Here is a 23,757-nt window from a genome sequence, read left to right as displayed (position 1 = left end):
CAAGTGGTGTAGGTCCACGCTCAGGATCCAAACCCACAAACCTGGGCCACTGAAGCGGAGCTCACTGAACTTAACCACTATGCTACAGGCCAGCCCCAAGTTTACTCTTATTTTGAAGCCCAGCAGGAAGTCCTGGAAAGGAAGGTTTGGTTTCAGATTACCTTCCCATGCCCAGACTTGGTTACCAGAAAATGCCCTTGAAGCCCAGGACAGTCTGCTAGGGAATATGTGAGCCAGGCCGCAGCCTTGGTGGGGAGGTAACAGGCTAGAGTGAGCAGCAGGGAGGGTGCAATTCCTCTTGAGTCCCAAATTCATGATATGCCTTCATTCTGTATGAAAGGCCAAGTTGTAGGCTCACTCACTTGTGGCCCCCAAAAATGTACTCTTAAAACCAAGCAGAAGTTTTAAATTATATGGAGTTTTATGTTTAGGTTGTAATGAATTTTATTATTTCATAATTTTAATGAGAGCTACCAACTCTACAGTGCTAGGTACTTTTCATATATTCTCTAACTCATTTAAAAATTTTGATTTTTTTAGCTGTTGCTAAAATGTCCATTTTAATAAAGTGACTGAGACCCTAAAGGACTTGATAGCAAGCCCAAAGTTGCCAGTTAAAAATGAGTAAGTTGCTGATTGCTGAGCTCGTACTGCCATAAGATATTGTTTATAGAGAAATTGTTTGATCACGTGGTTAACAGTGGCCCCTGTATCCTTCTGAACTGTCATGACTGTCAGCCCCAGGGTGATCTGTATTGTGTGTTCTCACAGAAACTGGCCCCTGGAGTCAGCCAGTTTGCTTACACCTGCGTACAGGACCACCCCATTTGGACAAATCAGCAATTTTGGGAGACAACCTTTTACAATGCGGTGCAGGAACAGGTTCGCTCCCTGTATCTCTCAGCCAAGGAAGACAATCATGCCCTACATCTGAAGCAAAAGGTAAGAGAAGAGAAGAAAGCTACCTGTGTGGGGCTGGAATCCTGCCTTCAGGGAAAGCTTAATCAGATATGCCCAGGGCGAAAGGAAATCTAGCACTCCCTACCCGTGTATTGGGGGCTACTTTAGGAAGCCCTGTTGGTGAGCATCTTTCTTCTGTTGATTTCTGACATTATATTTTTCTGTAGTAACTTCTTAATATGGTTCTTTAGCACTAGAATTGTTTTATTATATTTTAATAAGTAAGAATTCCCTGGAAACTATTCCAGGAGGTTGAACAGAAAGAACAAACCTAAAATACCTACGCAGATGTGTTTGTGCAATTAACTTCTTGAAGAAATGTCAAATTAAAGTTAATTGACTCTAAAATAGATGTAAAATTCAGTACTTCTGCTCAAAAGTATGCCAGCAATAAATCTAGGTCTTCTGTTAGTAATATTCTGTTAGGAATATTCTATACGTTTCCATATATTTTCTCAGCATAAAATATATTTAGGAAAAATAACAAGAAAATATTTTAAAGTAAAGAAAATTGTTTTTAATTTGAAAAAGTAGTTCAGAATTTTCTGAAATTTTAAAATGTCGTTCACTAGCTGTCTGGTCTTGGGCCATTCACTTTGCATCTCTGCGCTTTATTTCCTCGTAGATAAAATGAATAGATATAATGATTGTAAGATTTTAATGTCTAAAACAAGTAAAAGGCATTTAAGTAATATAAAAGTATACAAATATAAAAATACACTGTATTTATAAGTGTAGTAAGTAATAATGTTAGAAATTATCATCCTCCTTAACTGAGCTTAAAGTGGCGTTAAAGGCTTGAATCTCAGCGTTGACTCACTTCAGGAGTAATTTTTAGTTCCACATGCTGGGCTAACACGTTGCTGCTGACCCTTTCCGTTATCCTCATTTTAAATTGGCCTAATGTGAAATAAGTGAACCTAGCTATCTAACAGAAACCGCACAGTAATAATCACTCATTTCTATGCTTCATGTGATTTTAAGCATGTTATTGGTCTATTATTGAGTGTGACAAGGACAGAAACTTTCATAACAGCTCTATCTGACATCTATCTGATATCCCAAATTGTTGTTCTATACTGTTAGTATAAATTGTTTGCTTAATTGGATTTAAAACTTAGATTTTTCTTTCAAAACACCAAATGCACTTGGGTGAGGAGTAACTTGTGGCAGATGTAAAGACTATTAGTTAGAGGTCGTGTTCTGGAAATAACTGGGCAGGTGGGGTGCTTTTGATAGTTTTTTAAGCAGCTGTAATGCTAACGTTGGTTTATCGCAAAAGCATTCATGGAGCAAACACATGTCACTGCGTCTGTGTCCTCTGTTCTAAAGGGGTCTGCCTCTGAGCCTGGGCTAGACATGTGGGGCTGTAGATACTCAGCTCTTCATAAGCTATAGAGTGCTATACAGATGTGGGTTATCGTTTAACTCTTCAACCTACTGGCAAACCCCTCTTAAAAATCCATGGTCACATGTATACCCATGTGGTGATAATGTTTGGCTCCCACATTTACAAGGATGTAAAATCTAGCTCTATTTTTTGTGAGTTTGGTCATTCCCTCTCCTTCTCCCAAAGAGCAGAAGAGAAGAAACATATCAAAGTCCTAGTAAATGCTACTGGAGCATTCATGCTTGAGTTTTTCTAGGTGCTTCAGGTCAACAGTTGGTTTTAACTGGCAGCGGGAAAGGGATGGAGCCGCAGAGGTCAGTCAGTGCAGTGAAAGTTAGCAGTGAGAGGTGTTTCCATCTGTGCTTTGCTGCCGCTTCCTTGGATTTGTTGTGAGCTTCCACTCAGAACCTACTGGAGCTGGGAAATAAAGACGACTAGGTTTTGCTTTGTCATTGTTGTTATGTTTTGTTTATATGTTTTTGTTTTTGCTGACAGAGGTATTTAGTAGATGAGTTATTAAAACACCTTCCATGTTTTTTGAAGCTCGTGTGAAGTGACAGATTTGGATTGTATTGCTTTGTTTTTTAGGATAAGCTTCCTGATGACCAATATCAGGAGAAGACAGCAATGGACCTAGCAGCCGAGCAGCTTCGCCTTTGGCCTACTCTGAGCAAATCAACTCAGCAGGAGCTGGTGCAACGTGAGGAAAGCACTGTCTTCAGTCAGGCCATTCACTTTGCAAACCTCATGGTCAACCTGCTAGTTCCACTGGATACGAGTAAAAACAAGCTCCTAAGAGCATCAGCGCCAGGCGACTGGGAGAGTGGGAGCAACAGCATTGTCACAAACAGGTACATATTTCAAAAATTATCCATTTTCCCCACCTTTAGACTTCCTCGGCTCTTCTCTATTAAAAGACCTTCACTTCATCTGACTGTTCTAACTCCCTTGCATGCTCTCTTCTCTTTCTTAACCTAAGTTTTCAAGTGTCTCACCCGCTGCTGATCCAGCCCTTTAGTTACTTTCTGCCATAGCGATATACAGAAGGTGCTCTGGAAAATTACTAATGAACTCTTCTTGCCAAAGTGATTATTTGTTTTTGGCCCTCCTTTTCCTCAACTAACCATGGCGTTTGCCTATAATCGTGTCCTCGACCAGGCCTTGCTCTCAGCCCTACAGTGAATTCCCATACCACTGAGAGTAAAACCCATGGACTACAAGGTCTAACAGGATCTGGCCCCTGGCTATTGCTCTGACCTTGGTTCCTATCACTCTTATGTCAGCCAAACTGGTCTCCTGCTAATGCTAATGCTCAAGCACTCTAAGCATAATACTGCTTCAGGCCCTTTGTACTTGTTCCTGCTATCTGGAATACTCTCCGTATAATAGTAACAAGAATCACTTCCTCACTTCATTTAGTTCTCTGCTCAAATGTCACCTACCCAGAGAGGCCTTCCTGACTTCCCATCTAAAGCAGCATGTCCATCACTCTTTCTCCTACCTTGCATTTTTCCTCTCATGGCATTTTTCCAAAACCTGATTTACATATTGAGTGGATAACACATCTCAGTTCTTTAACGCTTGGGATGATGTGATGGCCATATTCACTGCTTAGGTTTACCTCAACACTGATTCAGCTAATGTGGTTGGATTTGGAGAAAAGAGAACTGAGTAGGTTAGAACAGGCTAATGAGTCTTCTCCGTGATTAGCAGTCTAAAGGAAGGCACAGGAGACAGGAATATGTGTTGAATAGTGTGAACTGAATAAGCAAGAAGGGCCGGGATTGAGCTTGCACATCCGCTCCCTTTCACATTTATCCCCTTATCTTGCATGACTTCATCACCTACAGAAGAATGATGGCTTCAGAGTGACCAAAAGGATTGTGACTCTCTCAGAGAGAGAGAAACATTGGCAAGAGAAGCATTCATAGGACAATTTGGTTCTTCCATTTGGAAGAATATCCTATTTACTGGAAAAAGTTCTTTTACTTTGCCTACCAGGAAACATGCCCCTCAGTGGCCAAAGGCCAAAGCTAGCCGTATTACTTTGTCTGGCTCTGTGTGGTAATTAACTTGGGAGGACATGGTTTTTTGGGGAAGGTTCAAGTATCAGATTATAAATGAAAAAGTCCCTTTTTGCTTTATTTTCTGTGGTCCCTAAGGTTCTTTTAGGAGAATGACAGAAGGTATTCCTTACAAAAACAAATACGAGTCCAAAGGACAGTGCCTGACAGTAGCTTCCAAATGTGGGCAGTAGAATATCGTGTTTCAGTGCTCTCACTTTATAAAGGAGCCATGGAGTTAAGTGCGCCTTCTCTTTGAGTATGCGTCTCTTCCAGCAAGTTTAAATTGCTAAGGAAATTGACTGTGATGTAGTAGTCACTTGTTACATTTGAGTACTGACCATGATTTCTTTCCTTGACTTTCTTAGTATTGCAGGAAGTGTAGCCGAGAGCTATGACACAGAAAGTGGCTTTGAGGATTCGGAGAATAATGACATTGCCAATTCTGTTGTGCGTTTCATTACCAGATTTATTGACAAGGTTTGTACAGAAAGTGGAGTTACTCAGGATCACATCAAAAGCCTTCATTGCATGATACCAGGTAATAACTTTGCAGATATTAGAGAACTAGAATATTGGAGATAGTTGAGTAAAAATTGTTCTTATGGGTCTGCTTTTTCCAGCATAACACCTGCAAGATTTGTCTTCTAGTAGTTCAGCCATGCTATTCATGTATGTCCTGATTAGGGTTTTTTTAATATTTTTAAATTGTGGTAAAATATATATAACATAAAATTTGCCATTTTAAGTATCAAATTCAGTAGCATTAATTCCATTCACAATGTTGTGAAGCCATAACCACTATCTGTTATCAAAACATTTCAGCACCCCAAACAGACACTGTACCCATTAAAAATAACTCCTCATTCTCCACCCTCTAGCCCCTGGTAACCTGTAATCTACTTTCTATCTCTATGAATTTGCCTATTCTAGATATTGCATATAAGTGAAATCATGTAATATTTATTCTTCTGTATCTGGCTTATTTCGCTTAGCATAATGTTTTCAAGATCCATCCATGTTCTAGCAGGTATCAAAACTTCATTCCTTTTTATGGCTGAATACTATTCCATTATATAGATACACCACATTTTGTTTATCCATTCTTCTGTCGATGGACACTTGGGTTGTTTCTACCTTCTGGCTATTGTGAATAGTACTACTATAAATGTTCACATACAAGTATCTGTTTGAGTCCTTATTTTCAATTCTTTTGGATATGTACCTAGGAGTAGAATTGCTGGGTCATATGGTAATTCTGTTAATTAGTTTTTTTGTTTTTGCTGAGGAAGATTAACCCTGAGCTAACATCTGTGCCAGTCTTCGTCCACTTTATATGTGAGTCGCTGCCACAGCATGGCTGACAAGTGGCATAGGTCCAGACCCAGAATCCAAACCCAGGAGCTTGGACCGCTGAGGGAGAAGGCGCTGAATGTAACCAGTACACTACAGGACTGGCCCCCTATGTTTAACTTTTTGAGGAACCACTAAACTCTGATAGTTTTTAACTGTAAAATATCCAGAATTTGTTTTAATTCTTCTTGTTTTTGCTCTTTCATTTTGAATACTCTGACTCCCCTAGGAATTGTAGCTATGCACATTGAGAGCCTGGAAGCAGTGCATCGAGAGAGTAGAAGACTGCCGCCTATACAGAAGGTATTTATTACAGTACATGCTTTCAGGGCATAACATCGCTTCTTAAAAACAGCAACAATAGACTGTTGTGCCCCAGGAAGTACCCTCTCCTAACCTTGTACAGAGACCAACTCCAATTTTAATGATACATTAAACTTTCAGAGGAGTTTATCATGTAGATCCTAATAAAAAGGACACTGAAGTAGAATAGTGGATTGAACAAAGGAGCAACAATAACCTCTTGTTGAGTCTACTTTTGCATCCAGGGCATAAATTATGAACATTGTAACTTCCAAGCCAAGATTTTATGCTCTGCCTACTTCCCAAAAAAGGCAGTTACCATAAAAACAGCAGGTTCCTGAATCCGTATATATTACAAGCACATTATCACAAGCATCTGGAAAGTCTGTTAGACATTGAGAGTCCTGAAGCCCACCCCAGCCCCCACAATCGGAGAGCAGTTGGAATCTGGCCTGGGGATCTGTACTTTAACAAGCCTCCCAGGGGATTATTTTGCAGCTTGTCTGGCACCAGTCTGTGGACTAAGGTTCAGGACCCTCTTACCTATACGATATAACTAGTAAAAGTAAATTCAAAGGAGAAATCAGAAGCCAGATGGATAGGAAAGATAATTCTATCAGAAATCTGAGACACAGCGATCATTATACGTTGGCTTTACATTTAGCTCTGAGCTTCCTAGAGCCAACAGAAGGAATACTCCTGATTTATGTAGTTTTTACGCTTAGTAAAAAATAAGCATATTAGATCTTCAGGAGAGATGGATTTTTTTTTTTCCTAACACTGAACTCTTTAGAGGAGTTTATCATATGGTTCCTTATTTCCCAAGATAGGTAAATGTTCATTATTTGGCCATTTATTGTATTAATCCTCAATAGAGGCCAAGAAAGGCAGGTCTTTTTAAAGATGCATCCATTTTTTTAAGTACTTGCCTTTTCAGTTTACAAAAGTAACAGTGTTCTTTGTATAAAATTGAAACATTAAAGAAGTAAGTATTGTACAAAGTGAAAATCCCCCATGGTCCTCCCACCCCACCTCTACGCTTAATCATGATAGCACCACCTTTAACAGTTTGATTCATATCCTTACAGTTTGTTTTCTTTTTCCAAAAAGGGGATCATAATAAACATACTGGTTTGCAACTTTCTTTTTTACTTAACAATGTATTCTGGATATCTTTCTATGTTAACATATATAGATCCATGTCATTTTTTTTTAATGGTTGCAAAATGTTCCATTGAATAGATGTTTCAAACATTTTAGTAATTTCCAGTGATTTTACTGTTAATAAGCAATGCTACAAAGAATCTTTTTACATTCAGATGCAGAAATGTTATTTCTGCCTCTTCCCAAATCTGTTTTCTCATTTGGCTACCTGGGAAATGTGGCTCAAGTTTTTAGGTCTGTGACTGAAAAGTTAACCGTGGTCTAAGTGTTGGAAACCCACGAGAGCTGTGTTTAAAATACTTTCTCTGTTGTTAGCCCAAGATTCTTAGACCTGCTCTACTGCCAGGAGAAGAAGTTGTTTGTGAAGGTCTTCGAGTCCTCCTGGATCCTGACGGAAGAGAAGAAGCCACCGGAGGCCTTCTTGGAGGCCCTCAGCTGCTGCCGGCAGAAGGAGCCTTGTTCCTCACCACATACAGAATTCTGTTCAGAGGGACTCCCCACGATCAGCTAGGTATGTTTCATCTTACACCATCGGATTGTGGATATCTGTGTGCAGCATGAGGTCTTGATTCCATGTGTGTACAGTGATTTGCAGATCATTTCAGATTCAGAGTAAGCCTTTTGCCACATAGGTATTTTTTAGAATTCTTTCATCTGTCAAAGCTAATGATAATTTGGATCATAGATTCTTACCAGCAGAACCAAGGGTATCTTCTAAACAGTAAATCATGGGTTCATTCACTGAAATGATCATAATTCATGAGGCGGCATCTTGTGACATAGGGATATTCGCAGTGTCTAGCTGCTAACAATGTCCCCTGCTGACTTGTCCCACCTTTCCAAGTCCTACAGTTAACTGTAAGGCTAAGGTTTTCCAGATACATGATCCCTTCTGTGGAAGGATGTGTTAAGCATCACAGGGTTGTACAGCACTAACCAACTAACTCCACTTCCCTCTCATCCTATTTCAACTAACCTCATTTCCCTCTTAGCAGACAACTTCTTTTCTATCCACTAAACTCTCTCAACTTCTGTTTTCCACTACGCTATATAATCTTCTATATTAGAAAGGAATAGCATGCCTTATCAAGTCTGAATTATCTTTTTTTAATCACTATAGTCTCTATATAAACTATTCTGGTTGATAGGAAAAGCCTACAAGATTTTGAGTAAAATTGTTGGACTCCAAATCCAGAAGCTCAGCTTTAGGTTGCTGTTGACAAATCTTGATATTTTAAGGAGGTCCTCTAACCTTTCTGAGATTCCACTTCCTCTTTTACAAAATTAGGAAATTGGGCTTGATTGGTGATAATTCATTGTTCTCAGCCTTGACTGCATATTTGAATTACCTGGGAAGCTTTAAAAAAAAAAAAAATACTGGTTTCTGGACCTAACCCTCAAACGATTGAATTTGAATCCAGAATAAGATTCTAGGAGTGGGGAGACCTAGGCATCTGTGTATTTTTAGGCCCCAGAAACGATGGTGATGCCTACTGAGGAGTGAGAACTATTGGGATAAATGGTCACTAAAATTCCTTCCTCATCTGAAATTATTCATCCAGTAGCATTTGATGAGTATGTGCTATGTGCTGTGCATTTTGTTAGACAGTGGGATTCAGATGTATAAAATGTATTATCTTTAAAATCTCAGAATTGTATAATTCCTTGCTTGGATAGAATGAAGATGGTTTATTATCTTGGTCATAAAAGATTGCTTACCATCTAATAAGCAAAAAGCTCACAAAATTCAATAAACAAAATGAATCTATAAGAATAGTTGTGCTCATTTTGGAAAAAAGTAAGAAATAGAGCAAAATTTCTCATCCTTCTCTTGTTATATTACTATACATAAATTACATTTGTATTTGAAAGCAAGTATATTTGCAAAAGAAACTAAATTCCAGTACTTATAATTTTTTTTGTACTATAACTTTTGTGAGCTCAGTGGCTGTAAACATATACTTTGGGTATATAAATATGTGAATACTTGGTCATTTAAATTGCTCAAATTTATTTCTTTTAAATAAATCAAAGCTGTACTTACTGTGAAAGGTTGTATTGTTCTCTTGTTTTTTCCTGTCAATTTTTGGGATAATTTCACATTCCAGGAAAATTATTTTTATCAAAGAAAACCTTTTTATTTCTCTTGTATTTTATTTCTCTTTTTAAGATTTTTAATGTAGGGGGCCGCCTGGTGGCACAGTGGTTAAGTGCTCACGTTCCGCTTCTCGGTGGCCCAGGGTTCGCCAGTTCGGATCCCGGGTGCGGACATGGCACCGCTTGGCACACCATGCTGTGGTAGGCGTCCCACATATTAAAAAAAAAAATGTAGAGGAAGATGGGCATGGAGGATGGCCCAGTCTTCCTCAGCAAAAAGAGGAGGATTGGCAGCAGTTAGCTCAGGGCTAATCTTCCTCAAAAAAAAAAAAAAAAAGATTTTTCAATGTAAAATTTCTCTTTTAATGACACATAGAAATAACTTTACATGTGTTATATAAGCATAGGTTGTTTAATACATCCTAGAACTTAAATCCTGTGTACATCCCGATTTTGTTTAGCCTCTGGGTATGAGCTTAACATAAGAAGATGATCAGAATTTTCCAGGTTAGGAATTGACAGGTCCAGGGAATGAGGAATTCCGATGATGATAAGTGGATAAACGTATGGGCTCTAAAGTCAGAGAAACCTAGTTCAAATCTCACCCCCTCTGGCTTACTAGCAGAGGGGCCTTGCCCATTGCTGCCCCTGTTCTGTTCCTTGTGCCACTGCCTGAAATGCCTTCCTCTTCCCCTCTGCAAATCCAAACCTACACTCTCTTCAAAGCTCACCTTCCTCTCACTTCTTCCAGGAACCATTCTCTAGCCATCTAGCATGCAGAAATCTTCTCCCTTTCTGAAATATGTAAAACCTTGCCCCCTCAAACCTAGGAGCCGATTAGCCGTTGTTGCGTTCTGCATGTGGCCCTCCTCTCCACGGGGAGCTGTAGCCCCAGGCGAGGCTTCAGGGATGCTGCTGCTTTCCTAGAGCCTCATCCTCGCAACCTCAGCTAGTTGATAAATAATTATTTATGTTTTTCCCTTTCTTGCTTTAATATTTAAACTCCTAAAAACCTTGGGCCTAAGCCCAGGCCTATATCTTCCGAAGGCACATATACATAGTATAGCACCTTTTACCACATACGGAAACAAGCTTAAAGACTTTTTCTCTTTTGCTTTATTCTTATGTTAAATATCGTAGGTGTCTTTTCAATGTTTTAAGATACTTATTTTTTCTGTATAAAACCTCCTCTAAGAGTGTCTTAAACCAGGTGATCTTGTGTGGCACACATAGGTTTGGGAAATAGAACAAAGGCAGGAGGGTTGTGACAGATCCTTCACTCTGGGAAAGGATTGTGTCTCAGGATTGAATTGCCACGCAATAAAGTTAATGAACGCAATTCTAGAATCATGGCATTTTCTCTCACTGCATTCCTGGGTGTTGTACCCTCCAGGTACATTTCTCCAGCAAAGGCTGATCAAATGAGCAGCAGAGACTCTAGGAATGAGCTGTAAAGTACTGTTACTGAGTCTGTGTCCTGTCTTCCTGTAGTTGGTGAGCAGACAGTTGTGCGTAGTTTTCCCATTGCCTCCATCACCAAGGAGAAGAAGATCACAATGCAGAACCAGCTGCAGCAGAACATGCAAGAAGGACTGCAGATCACATCAGCATCTTTTCAGGTATGAAGAAAGGGAGCCATTCTTCCACTATTCAGAAGTTTTCTACAAATGACGTCATAGGCACTTTCTGTGGTCACGTAGTCAGAAGTTAGAGGATGAGGAGGCTCAGAGGGTCTGAGAGGGTAATCTTCAACTGAGTAAACTCGTGAACAGTCTTGGATTTAATCCCTCATTTCCTGAGCCCCTTGGCCAACTCAGAGTGCCAACAGATTGTCAATATTTAGTGATCTTAGAAATTCAGACGCACACAGTTGACTGTTGCTCTCTGCCACGTCATTCCTCAGTTTGTGTTTGATAAAGCCTTTAGATAGACAGAAAGCAATTCTCTTGGCATTTGTTTCAGAAGGAAATACCCTGTGGCTCTTCTGCGAAAGAAGTAAAACTCAGAATTATAGCTGGGGCTAAAGTACTGTTGATTCTCACTAAATCACCCCTAATAAAGCAGAGCGTTTTCCGGGGGGCTGTGCACATATCAGAACTCATGGAAGTACTATTTAAACCAGACACTGGAAGAGTGATCTTTTCTTAGTTTTTGCCTTTTGTACAACTCCCAGTCTGTGACATTTTGTTTTCCTGTTCTTCATGCCTTGTTTCTGACTCCTCGGATTTGCAGGGGCTCCAATTCTTGCTTCAGTCCTTCCAGTCAAGAAGCCATGCCTTAGTACCTCTGCGTGCTGATTGTGTGAAATGTGAGGCTGCTCATCTCTAGGCTCCAGGCCTTCCCCCAACACCTGAGAGCAGTGACCTCCTAGGGATTTCTTCACTGTTCCAACTGCCAAAGGACTCTGAACTAGAGTATTGCCTGGTCATACTGCTTAGGAGTCTAGTCAAACTGGATTTTTTCTTCCTAGATTTATAGTATCTCTGGATAGGAAGAGACCTTATCAGGCCAAATTCCCTATCTAGAACCAACAGTTGAGAAATGAGAAGGACATGTTTCCTACTTAATCGCTGTAAGTTTATTTCTCTATCCCATCATAGAAAAGGTAATCTTAAAGAAACCCAAGTTTAAGATACATGATTTTCCTTGCCACCTAACCATCTATGGCAAGAAAAACTTTTTGAGCCTTTTTTATTTTTTAAATTAAAAAGTTATATTGCATAATATCCAAGATCCCTTCAATCTCCAAACTCTTGACATTTAGTATTGTTATTTTCTGCTATTTCAGTAATTTAGGGGGAAGTTATCTGGAAATCCTTAATGCTTCTGATGTGTTTAATCTCTTTGTCTATAGTTGATTAAAGTAGCATTTGATGAAGAAGTGAGTCCAGAAGTAGTAGAGATCTTTAAGAAACAGCTGATGAAGTTCCGTTATCCTCAGTCCATTTTCACCACCTTTGCTTTTGCTGCTGGACAAACTACCCCACAAATAATTTTACCCAAACAGAAGGAAAAGAACACTTCCTTTCGGTAAGAAGTCGGATTTCTTCATTTCTGGCCTCCGTAATTGGCTGTGAGAAGTCGCCTGTCCTTTGGGTCACTGTGTAAGGGACTGCTCTTTTTGCTTGCCATTCTGTCAAGCCCCTTGGACCAAGCTCAGAAACTGATGGGACAGTGGCACTGATGTGTGTGGCAAGTTTCAAAAACTAAAAGCTACAAGAGGCTTTGACTATGATGTCCATTGCTCTTGATGCATTTTTAGAATGTGAAATTCTGTTTTCCCCTTTTCCCTTGTTGATCACTTTCTGTCTTTGAGCACTCCTTTCAGTTTTCATTAATATTCGGGCCTAGAAGACAGTTTTGCTTTGATCTAGAGATGGGAGACTTTTTCTCTTTCTTTTTTTGTAACTTTTTGTTTTGATACAATGTGAAACTTACAGAAAAGTTACGAGATAGTACAAAGAATTCCTATATACCCTTTACACAGATTTACCAATTGTTTATGTTTTGTTCCATTTCCTTATCATTCTCTCTCATATGTATTTTTTATTGAAGTATAATTGACATATGTATATTTTTCTAAACCATTTGAGTTATATAGATACTCCTTTATCCTGAAATACGTCAATATATTTCCTATGAACAAAGACATTATCTTTTATAACCACAGTACAATAATCAATACCAGGAAATTTAATTGGTATAAAACTTTTATCTAACCCAAAGTTCATATTCAAATTTTGCTTATGATCCTTTATAGCTACTTTTTTTCCTTCCTCGTACAGGATCCAATCTGGGATCAGGCATTGCATTTAGTTGTCATATTCCTTTAGGAACCCTCATTTTCTGATGAAAATTTTTAGGAATTTATGTTGAAACTTTAAATTTTAGTTATTACAAAGTTAGAATTGCTTTAAAATTCTCTTCATTTAGTGATAAAATATAGGGGCTAAAATTTCAAGTCACTCCTCATTAATTACCTGAAATTAATGTAATTTGAGCATCTGCCAGTATAAATTACAGATTAGGAATTGCTCTACAGACTTTGGAGAAAAGGCTTATCCTTTGCCTGAAAGTGAGGTATGCTGGGGGTTATAGAAGAGGTGAGGTTCCAGATGTTGTGTCGTTTCTCGATTGCATAGCTAGCCACCTGTGCCACTGTTACCTGGTAAGCAAAGGAGAACACACATATCCAGGAATGGTATGCTGAAACAAGAACAGCTTCCTAGGTATTTATGACAGTGAGCCAAGCTTCTCATTTTAGCACTGTGGGGTCACAGAGGGACCTATAATATTTTATCCTAGCCCTCTATGGAACAAACAAAGATTTGTATGGTGTTTTATGTTTAGAAACTATTAGGGGAAAATTACATGTATAATATATATAATTAAGTTTATTATATCAAGCTTATTCTATCCAGCTGCAACAGAGATATAGCAAATTTAAAATTTAAAATATCTTAGAATTGTTTTGTGTATTTAAAACAAAGGATATAGCTCTAGCTGGAATAAAATTTCAGAAATCCCATTGAGTTTATATTGTTACACCTGAAGTGATTTACAATAGGTTTAATTTAGGAAATACCAATATTTTGAAATTTCTAACAATTATCTAAAACATGTTTCATAACCCTCAGAGTTACATTTCAGATGACTTAAAACAGGGTCTGGTAAAACTGTATGACAATAAAAGAATTCTTATCACCTTTCACCAAATGCCAGGAAAACAGAAAGAGGTCTCTTCTTTATGGTAGAGAAGAGCACAATAAAAAACAGTCTTACTTAAAACCTCCGTCTCAGTATGATCATTCAGGAAATAGGTCCTTTGTTTAATTCTGTGCATTGTAAATACTCTGTACCCGGATGTTCTATCAGCAAGAAAAGGTAAACTGTTTAAATAAAGTATTTTTAGGTCCAAGTAATTTACAACCTAGCTTCCCTTTAATTAAAGCTGTTTCTCAAAAGGATACTCAAATTGCTGATTTCCTCTTTTTTTCTCCTCTCAAAAAGGGGAATTATATTACTCTTTTCTATTTCTCAGAAGGTTTATAGCATCAGAAGGCAGGACACCACACATACACTTAAGACATTTAAGAAATAAGTAAAGGTGTTGCCAACTCTAATTGTCATACAATCTCAGACAGAAGCCTATGAGTTAGTAGAAAGAGAGTTGGAATCAGTAGAGAAGGGGACAGTCTGGCTTTCCATGCAGGAGGACTGCCACAGGCATGGCTTGTGGGGACGGGTGGAGGCAGTGGCATGGATACCCAGAGTGGGTTAGGGGTGTGCTCAACCAAAAAGCCAAACCAGGGAGTTTAGATTTGGGGTGGTAAGTAGTTTATGTCATCTAGGTTCTTGCACTTTTTGCCTAAAACAGTGTCCTAATGACAACAGTGTTTTATAGGAAATTAGTCTGCTATTATGTAAAAAGTGATCTAAAGGAGAGGCTTAATGAAGTTCTGGTCAATAATGGTGGCTTGTGGGAATGGAGAAGAAACAAATTGAACTATGTAGGTATCAAAAAATATAAGTGATATCTTCATAATAAATTGGCATTCTCTTTGGTTTTATGATTTGTAGCACCTTCTCAAAAACAATTGTGAAAGGTGCCAAAAGGGCAGGGAAAATGACAATTGGGCGGCAGTATTTATTGAAGAGGAGGACAGGGACAATTGTGGAAGAGAGAGTGAATCGTCCTGGATGGAATGAAGAAGATGACGTATCTGGTATGTGACAACTCTTTTTTTCCTTCGTGAATCAACTTTATTTTTTCTACTTTTATGAATAAAAATAAAAAACTAAGACGGAGTTGCGCTTAAACTTTGACTCACGAAAACCTAGGTCTAATAAGAAGATTGGAGGCACTTACTAGCTTCTCAGAACTGGATAAAAAAAATTTTTATTTTCCCAATATTCCATTGTTCAGATAAGATTTTGTGATATTCCACTTCTCCCCCTTTACTAAATCCATAGAGCTAATTGGCCATGGTTATGTGGGTTTTATCAAAGAGAGAAAGAAAGAAACCCACTGTACAGGAAATTTAGATGTGAAGTAGTCACCTGTATCTTATTGTTATGGAATAGGAAGAAGGAAATAAGGACACTGCATATTTGAAGCTGAAGATTTTGGGTTTGGATAAGAACATTGTGGGTGCTCTTAATCAAAGTGGGGGACCTGAGATGAAGGGGTTCTTAGATAAGAGAAAAAAGTCTGCTAAATATTTAAAAGAACAGAATCTGGGAAGTTAAGCTACCTCTCAGTTGGGAAAATAGAGGCAGAAAACCGGGAGCAAAATGTCTTATTGATTGTTTTTTATTCTTTAACCCACTATCAAGTATGCGTATGGAAGTAACACTAGCAAGAATCTGATCTAATGGGAGACAGCATGAATTGCACCCTTTTTGCTTCTCAGGATGTTAGAATCAACTGCCAGTGATTATACAACTACTCCTTCTTCTACTAATAATAACAACAACAACAGTATTTTAAAGAAAGAAACTTCATCTTTAGAGAGATCACTGGCTGAAGGTCTCATTTCACTATGTGTACTACAAGCTTGCCTCTAGGGGCGATGAAAGACCCACCATTGCATTACTTGAAAGGACTGTTTGTTGGAACCCTGGCCTCCTCACACAAGGAAAGCTATAAAACATTTACTGCTACCCTTCACTGTGGACTCTTCTAATCTGAAGTTTTTGTGATTTCACAGAACCAAACTATTCTATGATAGTCCACCTAAAGACCAAATTATGTAATGTTCTTTGCTCCTCTGAAAATAAAAGGTCAACACAAAACTGATACCTGATAATGTATTTGCACTGTGAAGTTCACAAACTAAAATACGAAGTCTTTTATTTGTACAGATAAGCTGTTAGGTTTTTCTTTTTTCCCTGTTAATGGAAGAGAGCCATATTCTTCCTTTTCACGTTAAAATTTGGGGCACATTTCCAAAAACTTCAAAAGCTTAATTTGACTTCTCTCACTTTAAAAATAAATTAGGACAGTTTTTAACATGGAATTTTTTAGGTGGAACATGCAGTACCAATTAGGAAAATTGGGAGTTTTTTCTAATCCTCTCTAAAATACTTGATTATTGTGTAAATTCTTCCACATCTAAAATCTTAAAGGATTCTGTAACCTGTGATTGCAAAATTGTGAGGGAGTTTCCCATGTATACCACATCCTCTGACAAAAATATTTCCACAAAAAAGTATAACTTCTTCATGCCTCTCTAAGAAAGGTCTTTTCCCGCTAGTGAACTTCTGCTTAATCTAGAAATTTCTAATAAAAGTTTATGTTCTGAAAAGTTAACTGAAACCTGGGTGATGAATTTGTGTGGCGATTGTATTAAATATTAATTTTACTGATGGGTTAGCCTCTGACAAAGTTTGAGTGTTTATTCTATAGAGTCCTAAATAGAAGTCACTACACTTTGGCATTGATAAGCAAGCCTGACTGAAACAGAAAAATATGGGTTAATTTCTCTGACATTTTGAGTTAATTGAGCTCCTGATGTCTTATTTCCTGACTATCCATTGCAATTTTAATTTGTGTTTGAGCATAATGACTCCTCCTCGTAGAGGTTATATGATTTACTTTGTGATGCACAGTGTCCCTGTGGCCCTAATATAAATCTCTCTTGGTTTAAGGATCCTTTCAAAAGAAAGTTTTTAATCCTTTCCTGAGCTCTATCATTTCTCCCAAACCTGTTTCTGCCATCCCAGTTTCAGATGACAGCGAACTCCCCACAAGCACCACTCTGAAGGCCTCCGAGAAGTCCACAATGGAACAGTTAGTGGAAAAAGCTTGTTTCAGAGACTATCAGCGTTTAGGTTTGGGAACCATAAGTGGCAGCTCTTCTCGCTCAAAACCAGAGTATTTTCGAATCACTGCTTCCAACAGGATGTATTCACTCTGCCGGAGGTAAGACTGTTATGGGCTCCAAAGGGAGACCTTCTTTCCTTTCTTCTCTTTGAGTCTTGAATGGGCTATTTGCATCTGTAGCCCAGAGAGAGAGGAAAATGCCAGAAAATAAGAGCAAGGTCCCCAGAGATAGGTGTTCTGGAAGCACTACAGTTATTTCATTTTAAATGACAATTTAAATTTACAAATAACGATGTGAAACTTGAGAAACAAGTTGGGAATATAGTTTGAGATTTGGGTCAAAGAAAAATTTTGCATTAAGTCCTGAAAGGCTGTGATTCTGTTGAGTGCGCAGTAGTTTTCCTGAATACTCTGTCTTTCTAACACATTTCTCTTTGTAGGTGAGTGTAAGTGGTGGTGTCAGGGGTGTGATGTCCTGCTGTCTGGGAAGCTTGCTATCGAAATCATGCCTGCCAGTGAGAAAACAGGCCTCACTTACCATTTCAGTCTGTCAGAAACAAAATAAAATTTTAATAGACCACTTATTAGAACACTTGTTATATAAAGCATTTGTGATGATATATGTCCCTCAAGCTATTGGAAGGAAGAAAATAGAATAATAAAAAATACTCCGAAAGAAGGCTAGAAAGGAGAGAAAAGGGAATGTGGAACAGGTGGAACAAATAGAAAGCAAATAGTAACATGGTAAATTTAAATTCAAATATATCAGTAATTACGTTACTTATAAGTTGACTAAATGTTCCAGCTAAAAGAAAAAGATTGTTAGAATTTTTTTAGAGCTTTATGCTGCTTTTAAGGGATATATTAATATACAAGAATATAAAAAGGTTGAAAGTAAAAGAACAGAACAAATACCCCATGCAAAACTATCTTTACAAAAGCTGTTGTCACTACATGAATATCAAAGTAGATTTTACCAGCAGTAAAGAAGGATGATTCATAATGACAAAGGTTCATTTCACACACAATTATGACCAAGTGGAGTTTATTATAAGAATACAGAACTGGCTTGACAATTGAAAGGTAATCAGTATAATTTACCACGTTAAAAGAATTAAGAGGGAAAATATGTTTATTATATACGGAAAATCATTTTATAAAACATAATATACCTTAGTGATTAAAAAAAAAAGCTCTTAGCAAGTTAGAAATACAAGGCAAGCTCCTTAATCTAGTAAGTGTCTAAGAAAATCCTACAGCAAAACTTAATTAATGCTAAGATATTGAAAACTTTTACTCTGAGATCAAGACAAGACAAGAATGCCCACTATCACCACTTGTATTCAGTGTTGCACTAGAAGCCCTAGGAAGTGCAGAAAAACTAGAAAAGTAAATAATAAAAAGTATAAAGATTGAAAAGAAAGAAAACTATCATTATTCACAGATTGCTTGATTATGTATATATAGAAAATCTGAAGGAATCTACAGATAAACTTTTAAAATTAACAAGTGAACTTAGTAAGGTCATTGGTACAAGGTCATTATACAAAAATTAGTCATATATATACCAAAAACAAATAATTAAAAAGTGAAATTTTAAGTGATGTTATTTTGGTACTACTGATACTATTTAGAGTTACCACTAAAAAACCTTAAATATTTAGGAATAATCTAATAAAAGATGTATAAGACCTCTACACGGAACAGTCAGAATCATATTGAGGATCATTTAAGGATATAAATAGATATTTCATGTTCTTGGATTAGAATAGTCAGTGCTCTAAAACTATAATTTTTCCAGAAATTGATCTATAGATTCAATGTAGTCCCAATCAAAATCCCAGCAAAATGTTTACAGAAATTGAAAAGATGATTCTAAGGGTTATATAAAAATGCAAAAGACTAAGAGTAGTCAGGATAGTTATAGAATAACACTACAGGATATTAAGACTTTTTATAAAGCTACAGTAATTAAGACACTATGGGATTGGCGCAAGGATAGACAAACAGATCATTTGGAGCAAAATACGGAATATAGAAACAGTTCAACATATATGAACACTTAATTGAAAATAAACATAGCACTTAAGAGCAGTGGATAAAAGATGTTTTTTCAACAAATAGTGCTAGCTATCCATATGAGAAAAAAAAAAATTTTGACCCCTACTTTACACCCCATTGATCCTGTAGATCTACATGTAAAAGGCTAAAACAAAGCTTCTAGAAGATAGGAGAATATCTTCATGACCTTGAAGTAGGGAGAGATTTCTTAGGACAGGAAAAGCACAATGCATAAAGTAAAAGATTGATGAATTAAGAACTTCTGTACATAAGAAGATAACATTAAGAAAGTAAAAAGGCAATAAAAAGTGGCAGGAGACTTAAACAGGCACCTCATAAAAGAGGATATTGTGGCAGCCAAGAAAAGAATAGGTTGAAAAGATGCTCAGCCTGTTATTCTTCAGATAAATGCAAATTAAAGCCCCAATGAGACTACTTTATACCTGCAAAAATGGCTCGAATTTAGAGGACCAACAATACAAAATGCTAGTAAGAGTGTCGAGCAAATGGAACTCTTGATTATTGCTGGTGGGACTGTAAATTGGTTAAACAACTTTGGAAAGCTGTCTACCAGCATCTAATAAGCATTTACTCCTAGATGTTTAATATTGAATGAAATTAGATCTAATAAAATTCTACTCCTGGGGCCAGCCCCGTGGCTGAGTGGTTAAGTTCACATGCTCCACTTCAGCAACCCAGGATTTCGCCAGTTTGGATCCTGGGTGCAGACATGGCACTGCTCATCAGGCCATGCTGAGGTGGTGTGCCACATAGCACAACCGGAAGGACCTACAACTAGAATATACAACTATGTACTGGGGGGCTTTGGGGAGAAGAAGAAGAAGAAAGAAAGAAGATTGGCAACAGATATTAGCTCAGGTGCCAATCTTTAAAAAAAAAATATTCTGCTCCTAGATGGAGTAGAATTTCCAGTGGAAATGCATTTGTGCTCCCAAAAGACATCTGCAAGGATGTTCATGGCAACATTCTTCTTACATAGTCAAGAACTAGAAACTACTCAAAGTTGACAATAGAAGAATGGATAAATAAATAGTAGTGTGATCACGTAGTGAGATACTATACAGCAATGAAAATGAGCAAACTGCAGCTGTATACAATAACATGGATGAATCTCACAGACATAATGTTGAGCAAAAGAAGCCAGACACGAAAGAATAAATCCTGTTGGTTCCTTTTTTCTAAAATTCAAAATCAGGCAAAACTCATCCATGTTGTTGGTAGTCAAGGATAGTGATAATCTTGGAGGAGGAGGGAGAGAGGGTAATTGGGAGGAGACACAAAGGGATCTTATTGGATGCTGGTAATGGTCCATTTCTTGACCTAGGTGGTAGTGATACAGATTTCTTTTTGTGTTCTTTCACTTATGTTTCGAGCTTTTGTAAGTGTGTTATTCTTTGATTAAAATCTTTCCACAGCAACTCCTGAAGCCCAGTCTACCTCTTGAGGCTTACTGTGGAGCCCAGGACTGATGGCTCCAGGTGGCAGGGTAAATAGATGTGTCTTTCATTGCTCAGTGAGACTGGTACTAAGTAGCTTCTGTTGATCTTCGGGCTCAACAGTTTGCCCCAGCACCAGTGGCTATCCAGCTGTCACTCAGGTCCATGCCTGAGAGCAGGAAGGTCTTAGATCCTGTGTGTAGCAGAGCATGGTCTGTGGTGCTCGTGTCCTGTGGAAGGAGAGGACAGCCACTATAGGGGACAGGGAGTGAAGGGGTGTGCTGTTTGTCTCCCAGTTACTGAAATGACACCTGAAGCCATTAAGCATTACTCCCTTATCTAATACACAAAATCATTGTATCTGGAAGCAAGTCAGGGGAAAACAGATAGTAAAGTGGAATTAGAAATAGAGGGCCCTAATAATGCAACTGCTTTCCCAGTCTTTGTGAATGATTAGTCTACAGTTAGGATTCCTTATCAGTTTGTAGTATTAGAAAAATACGGCCTATAACTTCCTAAAGCAGCAAAATGCTAGGCTTTCAGAATGCCTCCAAGTTATCTCTGGTCGAGTATGGAGGGTTAGTTTGGCATTCACTAAAGTCGTGGAAGGTTATGATTTACATGACCATACACTAGATTGCCTCTCCCTCCTCCTTCCTCAGCAGTGGGTTATAGCAAGTTAAGGAATTAGAAGTTCTGGAAAACAGATAGTTGTGATGATTGCACAATATGGTGAATGTGCTGAATGTCACTGATTTGTACACTTAAAAATCATTAAAATGTTAAATTTTATGTTAGGTGTATTTTACCACAATAAAAAAATCACCCACATGCACAAAAAATATGGGATCAGAAGTCGAGAGGTTATTAATGTGAAATCTCTTTAGTGTACTATTTCTAAATAAACTAAAGGAAAGAAATGACTCTGAAACCTGCCTATCTTGTTGTACTTACTAATCTGTAAAAACAAGGTTCTCTTGTCTGTTTTTTGTTTTCCCAATATCATATCCTGTAACTTTATGAGCTAATCTTTTTTTTAATTATCAACACATAGTGTTAATAAAATATTTAAGCTCACCTTGACACTTGAACATATTGTTCTCATATCAAAAGTCCTTTGGTTTTGATATTTAATCCTTTCACCATCACAGGCAGTGTAATATTAGTGTACTCCATTCTCTGTTGTCATTCAGCAATCTAATGAGTTGACAGTTTGACTTGTAATTCTTGTAAAGTTGACGTTAATACGTTCATCTTAAGATCTTTATTTCAAGCTGACAAAAACTAGTATATGAGACAAGGGAAATCATCAGTTTAACAGAGGCCTTTTTAATAATCCTATATAACATTTTTATTTTCTAAGCTTAGGTTATTCAGCAAAAGTCTGCAGTATCACTGAAGGGGGCTTATTTCAAAAAAACTGCAGACTAGTGGATGAGTTAGCTGTTTTCATCATCTAGGCCTTTTCTTCTGAACCCCTGAAGAACTGAGTTGAAACTAAATTCCAAGTTTTGAAATATATGTCTTACCCTTCAACCAATATGTTTCTGAGTCTTAGAAAATCACCATATTTTGATTTTCATATTCTTGTATTCTCTCTCTCCCCATTTCCCTTCCCTTCTCCTCTCCCCATCCCTCCTCACCCACCCAAATCGTTCTTTCTCCCTTCCGTGTCCCTGAAGCTATCCTGGCCTTTTAGTTGTACCTCAAGCTGTACAGGACAGCAGTTTACCAAGAGTAGCCCGCTGCTATCGACACAATCGCCTGCCTGTTGTGTGTTGGAAGAACTCAAGAAGCAGTACCCTGCTCCTCCGAGCTGGAGGATTCCATGGGAAGGGAGTAGTCGGTCTTTTCAAATCTCAGAACTCCCCTCAGGCAGGTAAGCATTTCTCTACAGCATGATGACGATCCTTTCACTTCAGAGTATTCCTAGAAATAAAGATAGTAAAATCTGGGAATTCCAGTTGTGCCCTTTCATTAAGTGTCTCACGTGTAGACTTTTCCACTGTGTTATATACAACATGTACAACTTAAACAGGAACTACACCTGACACTATGGGACTCCACCTTGAATTTGACATCTTACTTAACATGTCTGTCTATTTTTGGATTTTAATAGAAATTAACATGAGTCTTTGATTCTAGGCTATTTTCGTTTCAACAAACCAGAGTATCCACAGATGGAAACTAGATTATACTAATCTTTTTCTTTTCTTCAGGGAAGCGTCCAAATATATTTAGCAGCTTCAGAGGCAAGTAGGGATTCTGTCCCACATGATATGAGACACCCTCTCTCGTTCCTGCAAGTCACATGCACACACAAAAACAAGTCAGCAAACTAATGACCAAAATGCTGCTTTAGGAGCTCAGAGGCAAAGAGGTTTTTAGAAAGCTAGACAGTGGCCAAAAAACTTCAGAAAACAGAAATCGTAAGTGCTCCTGTTTCTTTTTCTGAGGATATTTTTGAACACCATGTCTGAGATCTTGAAGTCAGTCAAGAGCTATATTTTGCTGACCTTCCTCATAACTTCTAGCTTATAGTAGATGCTCAATAAAATTAAACAATGGACCACTAAGATATCAGATCCAATCTCTTTAGAAATGAGGTAACTCAAGTTCTATGGTTCAGCAGATAGAATCATGTGCTTTTTAATATTTCTTCTTTATTCTCATCCATTTCCCTCCTGAAAGTTAAAAGTTGGCCAGTGTGTTTTTGATCATTCAGTTGACTGAGGGAAGCACACACACAACACTATATTATTATTATTATTATTGTTACTATTATTATTATTATTATTCACCTGGCTTAGAGTCTCAACATTGGTGTAATTGAAGGCACTTGGCTTTTAACTGTTTCTGCCCTGAGGAATCTTTCCAAGCCACATAGTAGGTATAATAGAACACAGCAGATGTAAGTTGCATAAAGTGAGTGAATCATCTCAGGAACATGGGTGAGCATATCACTGAGCTGTTGGTTGGAAAAATTGAAAATTTTTTATTCCACTGTTTTTTCATTTTCTTAATCTAATATAATTTTACTGTATTTCATATTTTTGAGCTCACACATTTTTTCTCATTTTAATA

The 23,757-nt window shown here is 37.8% G+C and overlaps 1 protein-coding gene across 8 annotated transcripts in view; it reads left to right on the top strand.

Annotated features, from left to right (window-relative positions):
- Positions 1-23,757, top strand: part of SBF2 (SET binding factor 2) — a 466,103-nt gene that overhangs the window by 394,935 nt on the left and 47,411 nt on the right. For all 8 annotated transcript variants that reach the window (XM_023646035.2, XM_070274751.1, XM_023646034.2 and 5 more), the window contains 10 exons: positions 772-942; positions 2,939-3,201; positions 4,782-4,954; positions 5,996-6,069; positions 7,549-7,744; positions 10,822-10,949; positions 12,185-12,360; positions 14,911-15,056; positions 17,056-17,254; positions 22,356-22,552. In XM_023646035.2, the coding sequence (XP_023501803.1) occupies positions 772-942; positions 2,939-3,201; positions 4,782-4,954; positions 5,996-6,069; positions 7,549-7,744; positions 10,822-10,949; positions 12,185-12,360; positions 14,911-15,056; positions 17,056-17,254; positions 22,356-22,552 (1,723 nt within the window). The remainder of the gene's footprint in view (positions 1-771; positions 943-2,938; positions 3,202-4,781; positions 4,955-5,995; positions 6,070-7,548; positions 7,745-10,821; positions 10,950-12,184; positions 12,361-14,910; positions 15,057-17,055; positions 17,255-22,355; positions 22,553-23,757) is intronic.

The sequence above is a fragment of the Equus caballus genome, chromosome 7 (genome assembly GCF_041296265.1).
Source record: "Equus caballus isolate H_3958 breed thoroughbred chromosome 7, TB-T2T, whole genome shotgun sequence".
Lineage (NCBI taxonomy): Eukaryota > Metazoa > Chordata > Mammalia > Perissodactyla > Equidae > Equus > Equus caballus.
Note: the sequence above shows the minus strand (reverse complement) of the source record. Positions and strands in the feature narration are given on the sequence as shown.